Here is a 10,815-nt window from a genome sequence, read left to right on the forward strand (position 1 = left end):
ACATCAGCTAGCACTAAGCAGTTCTTTGAATGAACTGTGACAAGGTGTTGTTCTTTCCCCCTTCCCCCATCTTCTGTCTTCCGGGAACACTAATAGGCTCCATGCAGAGTAATGTGACCAACTGAATCATCCTCACCCCAGAGCTGGAAGCTGCAGATCAGAGGAGCTGTGCTCAGTCCCACTCCCACACTGAAAAACTTCTCTGGAGTGACACTTTCTGCTAAGGATTTCTTGGATAGTAAACCTCATCTTCCAAGGATCTAACAGCACAGTCTCTCTATTTGCTTCAGCCACTTTTCCCACTTGTCAGACCTCAGATCAGCTCTAAGGTGAAAAGGTCATAGGGCCCAGGTGTAGCCCTGACTACAGTAATAGGTAAGTAAAACCTTATGCGTGTGATGCTGACAGACTTGAAACACTGCTACATGGATAGTGAGCAATTAGTTATCAGCTGATCAACCTCATCAGTCCTGCGGAACCTTTGAAGTGCCCTTATTTTAATCTAACTTGTTGACTTTGTAATAAAAAACAGGATTGGTCGGGTAACATCAGTGAAATTTGTGGGCTCTGATAATTGTAATAGATGTAGTAGACTAATGATTGCTACAGTGATGTAGATGATCACTCATCTCATATTTGTATTTAGACTTGCTTGTTCAAATACAAGAAGTGAACAGCTGCAGCCTGATTGTTATATAAACCTAGGTGCACCCCACTGAGCTGGCAATAAGCACTTATTTCCACTAACTAGTCTACTTCCTTTTACATTAACAAAGATACGAAAAAGACTTTTGAGGCACTATCAGGCAAAATTTCTGTTACTTAGAGTAAATAACTTCCATTAGTTAAAGTAAGTAAAGCAGTTACACAAAGTGTTCATCATACATCATCGTACAAAAACGAGGCTGTAGTATAAATAACAGACATCTCTATGAGGTCAGAAAAACTGAACTCATACAGACTGCATACTGCATTAAACAGCAGTATTTACAAAGTACATTAATGACCTTTACAGAGATAGCTTCATCTAGTGTTTTTACAAACATGATACCACAGCTGCTATGTATAAAATATTCAAGGTAGAGTCTGTTTTGAAAGTTTGGTGGTTCACAGGCAAACTGCATCTGCCAGTCTGTGTCTGTAGTTCTTACAAATTTGTTTTTAAGTGAACACAATGCCCTATGAATAACAGTGTGGAGAAATGGAGAAAAAAACATATCTGCAACATCATAATCACCTAAATTAAGTTATTTAAAATATTTTGCATATAAATACATACAATATATATAAGTACAAAACTGACTTCAGCTGTGGGCCTTATATTTCGTCTCCTAAATGTCTAGAGGAATTCTCTTTTTGACAGAAACATTAACTTTGACAACTGACCATAAATTCTAACATTGAATTCATTCTCAAGTCTAAGTTACCAACTTAGAAAACAGAAAAAAACGCAAACAGAATTATGACCATAAATCACTGATTATTCAACATCATAGCATAAAATGAGTAAGAGACATTGTGGCAGTATTGCACTCGGAGCAGTGACACTAAGCTTTGGTGCCTACCTATTGAATTCTTTCAATTTACTTCATGAACTCTGACTCTAATTTTGCTGTTGGACTAATTGATGGATGCATATAAGATTCTAATACTTAATATTAATATTTTTCTTTTTCAAAATATTCAAGAACCAAGTATTCACATTTTTTAACACCAGAAAAATGTGAAAAGAGACACTTTCATATGTAAATCATTTTATCATGTTTACTTCTACGTTGCTTCTACCATTCCACGCCTTGATTTAGTTCTTATGAAGCAGGCAACTGGCTTTTGGGGATACAGTTGTATATGGCATAGATCTACCATTTTGGCAATATAGAACTTTCCATAGATTTGTGGTTAGGGATTTTTAGGTGGTTCATCTATAATTTATAACATCTCTGACTAAACAAACGATATAGAACACTACTACTTAGCTACTTATTTGCTAGACAGGATAGAGCCAGCATACTCGTTTGGAACTGCTCTTAGTCTTTATACTAAGCTAGGTTAACTACATGCTGACTCCAGATCTGTACTGAACACACAGAAATGTGACTGATACTTATGTTTTGCCTCAGTTCTGCTTTTTCCAATGGCTCACGTGATCACAAGCTGATCCAGTGACAGCTTACAGACTGAAATTACAAGGAAAATACAAGGAAACAAGCACATGGCTCTCATGTAAATGCTTGGCTTCATTTAATCAGACTGATGTTTCCCCAGCAGCCGAAGACAAACTACAAAATGATCAGCAGTCGATTCACCACTCCACTTATAACCTCAATTTGTCAGTAACTGACAACCCACACCATATATTTATTTTCCTCTTTGTGTTTTAAATAGTTATGAAATGTATGAGAGAATTAAGTATTTAAATATTTTTGCATTATCTTTTTGATGTGTTTATGTGTAAAAGGGAGTTGCTTAATAAATGCGTAAAAGGGTGGTAAATGTATATTGTAACTGGTGAACAAGACAAGTGGAGAGCCATGTAGTGCAGTAAGTTTAAAGCTCCCTGCAGATGAAAGATGCATTCCTACTCTGCATGTTGCTGTGTTCCTCAGACAGATTCCCAGCTGGGACCTGCTCTAATCTCCTGGCAACAATATTGACATAGAAATAGAAACTCTGGAGAGGACAGGACTAGCTCTCTGCCTGTGAGGATTGCCTGCAAATATATCTGCTATAGTTAATATTAATCACAAAGTTGTGCATTATTGCATTAAAGACAGACAGACAGAAAGTTAGATGTTCTTTCTTCCCACCATTCTGGTACAAGTAAATCATTTGCCAGAAAACATCTAAAAGAGTCTTCTTGTTTCCAGACAGAAAAGTCTTATGCCTACTCTGGCAAACCAGTGGTTTAAATTGTTATAAACCCTCTGTATTTCCATTCCAAGTTGTGAAACAGAGTTGATATTGTCCCTGAGTTGTGACATTGTAAAAATGCCTTACCAGTTTGTTTAGCAGCTGACTCTCTGCATCTGTAGCTGCATCTCAGGTGGTTCCTGTAGTCTGCCATCTTATGTTTGTTCATACTCATGTACCAACTTTAGGCAGTCCTTTCCTAAACCCTTTGGTTCAGGTATGTGAATGACACCTGGGAGAAAATCAGGACGTGCCACAATTCAATAATCACATTAACTTAATAGACAAACACCAGAGAGGATATGAAAGGAGTTAGACTGTGAAAAGTCCATCATTAATGGGAAACATTTGAAAGTGTACAGTAGACACTGACTTTTTTTAAACCAGTGTATCCAGATCCTAGTAGCACTTTTCTACTCTGCCTGAGTACTCAGAGCAGTTTATACAACTTGGCTCATTCACCCATTCATACAAGCACTTCTTCTATGCTGAAGTTCTTTCTATCTAGCATTCACACACATTTATACTCCAGTGCATGCAGACAGCAGAGGATAAGTTGGGGTTAGTATCTTGCCCAAGGATATTTGACTTGCAGATTGGAGCAGCCTGGAATCAAACCACTAACCTTCCGATTAGTAGACAATCAATATTTAAGATTTGATTCTTATCACTTATCCACTGGAGAACACACTACGTGTCATAAGGATGCCACAACAGATAGTGAACACCATCCAAACAGACACAGCTGCCAAGGAAGCAGAACAACAACATCTCAAAAAGGCCCTGAGTAAATGTAGTTATCCAAGCTGGAGATTTGTCAAAGCTGGGAAGACACCTTAAGAATGCTTCAAGCAATCCAGGAGAGAAGGACAATCGCCTCCTAAGCAGTCTTTTGTGATTCCTTATGTGTCAGGAGTAACAGAACATCTGAGACGTATTTTCTCTGTCTGCCTAAACACACTACACCAAAATTGGTCCACCTTAAGAACTGGGTCTCCGGTAAAAACAGAGTAATAGTGTACAGGTTTAAGTACCAGGAGGATTGTTGTGAATTATACATGGGGGAAAACAAACAAACTCCACCTAAGTGGACGGCACAACTGTCCTGAAGTTTATTTACACCTGGTTCTAGTTTCGGTACTATTTATAAGGCAGGCGAAACCTGAACTCAGCTGAGACTGAAGAAGTCACTTGCACACTTCCTGGGATCTCACTGATAGGTTTATTTTGTTTTTTCAGTTTAATGATAGCTTGCCACACTTGCATCAAGTGAGAGTTCCAGTGAAAATGTATTTGACACACAAACAGACAGATAGATAGATAGATAGATAGATAGATAGATAGATAGATAGATAGATAGATAGATAGATAGATAGATAGATAGATAGATAGATAGATAGATTTAGCATTTGGTTAGCTTAGCATAACTAAAAGAATCCACCAACTTACAGGCAGCAGTGCATCAAGACCTTTTTTCAACTAAATTCTAATTACAGTTATAATCTTTAGATAGTAGGAACTGCTCTCTGTGCTCATTTACTGGAGAAAAGAGACAGGAGTGAATAACCTGAACTTATTGTCCTTTTAACCAAGCTGAAATTATTCAGCAAAATGATGCGATTCAAAACAGCAGTCACAAGAAGTATGTAGAGAGAAAACAGGAACTTGAGAAGCTATTGCGAGCTCTCTAATAATTTACCCACAGATCACAAAGCCCCCATCCCCACCTCTTTTCCATACATGGGCAAATTTCATACCACAGTGTGACTAACTTCTAGCTCTTTTTTTTCTTTACATCTATTTTTGTATGGGAAAAATGCTGATAAAAGTTGTATGGATAATTACTGATCATCTATGTTAGTCAGCTCCCCTGTTATTTCATTTCAGGATCATCATCACCTTCACTTTGCCCATAAGCATGACAACCAAATCGAACAGCAGTGTTCTGGGTGGCAAGGCTTCCTCATCACCTCTCCTGTCCGCTCCACCTCACCAGCGTCTGATCACCAAAGATGGACACTGTGCACTTCGCCCCACTGTGTGTTCTTCGGGCTCATGGCATGAGACTTTACGCAGAGCCTGGCTGTTGGCCCTGCAGGATGTGTGGGGATTGTTGGTGAGTCTGCGCTGGAGATGGGTCCTCCTGGCCTTCTGCACCTCCTTCCTGGCCCACTGGCTGTTGTTTGCCTGTCTGTGGTACTTGCTGGCACACCTAAATGGGGACCTTGCTGTGCAGGATCATGATGCGCCCCCACAGGGGCATGTGCTCTGTGTAAAGCACATTACAAGCTTCACTGCTGCATTTTCCTTCTCCCTGGAGACTCAGCTAACCATCGGCTATGGCACTATGTTCCCCAGTGGAGACTGCCCCAGTGCTATAGCACTGTTGGCTGTACAGATGCTGCTTGGGCTCATGCTGGAAGCATTTATCACAGGTACATCTCTCCATCAAAACATCAATTATTCTAAGACAATTCTCAGTCTTAAGTTTAATTTACTATTTGGGAAACATAACAGAAAATAACTACCACACTGAGTTTACATTTACATATTCACAATAGAAGGTGTTTTAGTGGTAGCCCAAAGTCTAAAGGAAAACGTGTAAATCATACTAAATGAATCATACTATCATTTCTTTGTGAAATTGCTCATGTTGACATTTTTCTCATAGGCTGGAACCTTTCACAGCAGACTTTGTGAATCTGGGCAAGAGACAAAATACACCCCAGACAGGTTGCCAGTCTCAGTCAGTGCTTAAATCAAACCAGTAATCTCCAAAACACCTATCCACATCCTAATCATAAACATTTGAAGTGGAAAACTAGATCTTATGGCACAACAAAAGATCTAAAGATTAATTAAACAAATATCTTATAATACAACATGTTACAAGATCTGTTTCATTAATCCTGAGATAAGAAAAAAAGCTATAGGATTCCAACCTCATGAGGCAGAACAGAGATTGCAGTTTTAAAGCTTCTGAGGCTAAAAAAATGTGACACCTGCTGGAATACTCCAGGTATTGCACTTCCAGAGATAAATCCCATGAATATATTTCTAGGTAGCCAGAAAATTAGATATGTAATATTGTTGACTTCATCCCATAGAAATGCTATTCTATCTTGGACACTGGCATCTTTTGTCTGAACCTTTTTCAAGCTTTATTCAAACATTACGCTGCTCCTCACAAAAATTCACAGATCAAACCACACTTTACTTTACCGATGTGTGAGTGTTACCAGGTCCAACCCAGTAACACTGCTCCAACTTTTCATTGAAAAATGACCAGTTTACCATTAATAAATGAACCAAAAGCAGTGCACAGTGTAAGAGGCTTAAGAAATAGTCATATATTTTAAGTTATTCTCCTGTGATTTGAGACACATTTAGTACAGTAATGTAAAAATAGGGCACTTTAAGAATACAGTTGTGCTTCTAACATTTTAAAAGATATTTTGAAGTTTAAACATCATTCTTTGGTCTAAAATTGTTTCCACTATCATGATCACTGCCTTTGCTATATAGAAATCAGAAATGTGCATTTATCTGATGACAATGCACACCATCAGAACAAGTGAGGAAAGTAATGATGTTTATCCAAGTGCTTGTATTTTACTTTTAGTCTTTCCATTGTCTATTACCTTTTGTTTCTGTTTTACTACTGAAAAAAAAAGCAGAAATATTATATGTTTTTCAAAAGTCTAAACATTTTCTATCAGACATACAATTCCCCAATTTCTATATGAACTTGCTGTAGTTGTCTGCCTCTCCATACAGTTAGGACCATAACATTTTGGACATTACATATTTTTACATTTTTGCTTCTTCAGCCTAACGGTTCCCTTCACCATCTGGTTCGGGGGTTACCACCACGGCAGGCACCAACCACCTTGTGGCCACAGCTCAGTGCAGCAGTTTCAGCAATTGAGGTGCTGAGTGCATTTGGACTCACTGTCGAAGCTCTGCTGGAGGTGGGAGTTGAAGGACTGGGACAGGTGTTCCCTGTGAACCCTCACTATAGGTTTAGGCACACCAGATCTGTCCAGCATCCTGCCCTGCCACCTGATCCAACTCACCACCAGGTGGTGATCAGTTGACACTTCAGCACCTCTCTTTACCGAGTGTCCAGAACATAAGGCCACACATCTGATGATATGATTACAAAATTAATCATCAACATGTTGCTTAGAGAGTCCTGGTGCCAAGTGCACTTATGGACACCTGTATGTTCAAACATGGTGTTTGTTATGGACAAACTGTGGTTTGTACAGAAGTCCAGTAACACAACACCACTTTGTTTCAGATATGGCAGGTCATTCCTGCCACTCACGCCCCTCCAGATCTCACTGTCATTGCCCACATGAGCGTTGGAGTCTCCCAGTAGGACGACAGAGCCCCCAGATAGAGCACACCCTCAAGCACCCTGTCCAGGGACTCCAAGAAGGCCGTCATTCTTATAAGAACAGACGATACACATTAACTCAGGCTCGTTCCCCACCAGAGAGGTGACATTCCATGTTCCAGTTGCTAGTCTTGGTAGCCTGGGATTGGTCTCTGACCTTGGCCTCTACCTAGCACACATTGCACCCGAGCCCTGCAGCGCAATGTGGGGATGGTATGCCTACAGGAAGGTGGGCCCATGTTTATTTTTTGGGCTGTGCCCAAATGAGCTCCATGGACTAAGACGCTCGCCCTCGGACACCCTCCCCGGGGCTGGCTCCAGGGCAGGGTCTTGGTTAACCCTATCCTGCACAGGGTAAATGGTTCCCTCAATCTTCTGCTCATAGGGTTTTTTTTAATTGGTCTTTGTCTGGTCCATCACCCAGGACCAATTTTCATTGGGAGACCCTACCAGGGGACAAAAAGCCTCAGACAACATAGCCCCTGGTATCCCTGGGACACAAAAACCCCTCCACCATAATAAGGTAGCGATTTGTGGAGAGGTTTAAAGCATTTAGCAAAAGTATTACATTAGGTGTTTAGGAATTATAATCCTTTTTATATGCAGAGGTTTAAAATAATTTCATAATAATTTGAGAAAAAGTTTTCAGCTTAATGGCACTTCATGTTTTCATGTTCTTTGGTCATATGCTGCAACCATTACTATTAACTACTCATTTTGTGGGGGGTTTTCCATGATGCTTGAGAAAAATATTTCCTGTGCTATGGTTTAGTACAAAGAAACATTACTAAAAAATGTGATTAACTGGCTAAAAAAACAACATGAACAAGACTTCGTCTTAACTTTCAGGTGCATTTGTAGCCAAGATTGCCCGCCCCCAGAAGCGAGCAGGAGCCATACAATTCAGCCACCAGGCAGTGGTGGGCCAACACCTGGGTCAGACGTGCCTCATGCTTCGAGTCACCAATCTGCTGCAGCGGCCTCTGGTGGATGTAAAGGTGAGTGCTGTGCTATACGAGGAGCATGAAGGCCAAGCTCTGCACCAGACTTCATTGGACTTCTATTTGGACCATTTGGGCCAGCAGCCATGCCCCTTCTTCATTTTCCCACTCACCTTTTACCACCCCCTGGACCGTCGGAGCCCCCTCTATCCTGTCCTGTGTGAGGGTTCATCAACCCACTTTGAGTTAGTTGTCTTCCTATCAGCCTTGCAGGAGGGAACTGGCGACACTTGCCAGAAGAGGACCTCTTATCTGCGCCAAGAAATCCAGTTTGACCGCCGCTTTGTCCCTGCTTTGGGTTTGGATGCCTGTGGAAGGTACACAGTGAGCAACCAGCACTTTGATACAGCCCATTCAAAAGAGCCTATGAACAAGGACTGTGTGGTGCAGATCAACGGTGATGGAAATGAGAGGATGGAGTAAGAATGCTGAAGGGAAGATTCTCAAAGAGACCGAGAGAATATGCAAGTGGAGGCAGATATATTTGTTGTCAGGAGGTATTTGATTGAATTTGGTAAATTTGAATTTATGATTCAACATTATAAAAATTCAAATGTATGCCAGATATATATAAGTACTGCTGCAGGCTCCCTCACCTCCTCCCTCAAATCACTTCAAGTCCTCAGTGCTCAAAGCAGGGGAACCAGTAACTACTGGCAGTTGTATTAGTTAAAATGACTGACTAGCAAGGATGGAAGAATGTGCGCGGAGTGGGGTATAGGGAGATGTGTGTGTTTGAACATTTAATACTTAAGGAAAAGTAATTCAAGATGATGAAAATGCAAGGATCATAGAAGAATTTACATGACTGAATAAGAACAGTCTAAACTGTTCTCTTATCACACTTCAAACTTACAAGGTACGATCAAAAAGTTTGGTCACTCAGCTCATGAAAATACACAATTTATATTTAGGCATCACCTTATCGACAGCACTTGAGTGCTACTGCAGTTTCACTGTCATGCTTGCCCCATTACTGTATTTTTAACCACACTAACAGACAGTTGCTACTCACCAACTGCACATCTTGCCAGATTTGGTTAATTCTTTTCTCCAAAATCAAATGAAAATTGCAGAATTGCTGTGTTTAAAGAATGATTGTGAAAAATCCATGGTTAGAAGTACACAGGAGCCAAAATTTAAATCTATTCTAGGTTTTTATTTTTATTTTGGGGAGCCATGGAGCAGTTTGATTGCATTTTGTATCAACTAAATTTTCACGCTTCTCATACAAGGATAAGATATTTATTGAATTCCAAGTAAGCAATTTACTGTGTAGAAATTCAGATGTACCTTGTTCAAATGTAATACCTGCTTTGAGAACTTACTGACTTAAGCTAGCTAAAGGGTAGGTTCCGATAGACTTAACAGGAATAACATATGAATATTACTTGACTGGGACCAGACATAAACAGTTGCAGGCCAGAATAAACTTACAGTTCCCAGCTACAACAAGCAATACAGTACATGACAACTGAATGATCCAGAACGTGACACAGTGGTGGAGTGGCCAGTAGGAATATTCTGGGTTTGAATCAAGAGTTTGCATGTTGTCATCCTTGCCTGGGAGTGCCCAGTGGCAACACTACATTACCTATTTATAGAGGTTATAGAATTTCTTATTTACCTTTATTATCAAATTAAATAGAATTAGTTTTCTAGCAAAAATACATTTGAGAGCAAAGCTATAAAAGCAGCACTCACAAAATGTACATGTTATTAAAAAGTGAAAAGGTCAGGATAACAATAAGTACAGTGATCTGCATTAACATTTGCAAGCATGCTCACAGTGACAATGACAAATTTAGACTCATCTCTCTTTCTTCCATAGAGTTATCCTGCCAACAGGCTAAGTCTGTGTGATCTTGTAAAGCCGTGGGCTGTGAAACAGGGTAGATGGTGTAACAGTGACTGAAGAAAAATGATGAGAAAAAGAGGGTAATGTTTGACAGCTTTTCCTATCCTTAACCTATGTGAGTATTCAAAGTTCAGATTCAACTTTGGTGACTGTTAACTTTATTTATATATGACAGAAAAAAAATAGCAAAAGGAGCAAAAAAAAAAAAAAAAAAAAAAAAGGGAGATGACTAGCAATATAAAATTCATAGGTGCAGCAGCAGTACTGGAAGTGCAGACAGTAAAGCAAGGGACAAAATTAAGAAACTCTTCTCTGGCATTCATGTTGTTAATTCTTATGGTCTAGCAACAGAACTGACGGTACTGCAGACTAGCAGCATGAGCTGACAATCACAACATAACATCAGATGGTTGTTATGGTAAGCTGCTATGGATAATCTCTGGAATCCCATTAGAACAAAGACACTCATGATGTAAAGTGAACTGTGTAACATTAGACTTACCTGCTTGGCATATGGCTCAGTAGTAATTGATAGAATGATACTGACTGCTGATTGGTCTATGGATTAAACCTTTTATTTTGAAAGATAATTGTCTCAATCATTATGCAAATACAAAATGAATAATTTTCATTTTTTCCAATAT

At 39.7% G+C, this 10,815-nt stretch overlaps 1 protein-coding gene across 1 annotated transcript; it reads left to right on the forward strand.

Annotated features, from left to right (window-relative positions):
• Positions 1–298: 298 nt before the first annotated feature.
• On the forward strand, positions 299–8,736 carry kcnj13 (potassium inwardly rectifying channel subfamily J member 13; the record flags this gene model as incomplete). The annotated part of the gene is made up of 3 exons (XM_082502147.1): positions 299–375; positions 4,798–5,345; positions 8,162–8,736. The coding sequence occupies exons 2-3, from the start codon at positions 4,829–4,831 to the stop codon at positions 8,734–8,736; spliced, it is 1,092 nt and encodes a 363-aa protein (XP_082358273.1). The 5' UTR covers positions 299–375; positions 4,798–4,828.
• Positions 8,737–10,815: the final 2,079 nt, after the last annotated feature.

Source organism: Aulonocara stuartgranti (assembly GCF_965226115.1).
Source record: "Aulonocara stuartgranti genome assembly, chromosome: 14".
Taxonomy (NCBI): domain Eukaryota; kingdom Metazoa; phylum Chordata; class Actinopteri; order Cichliformes; family Cichlidae; genus Aulonocara; species Aulonocara stuartgranti.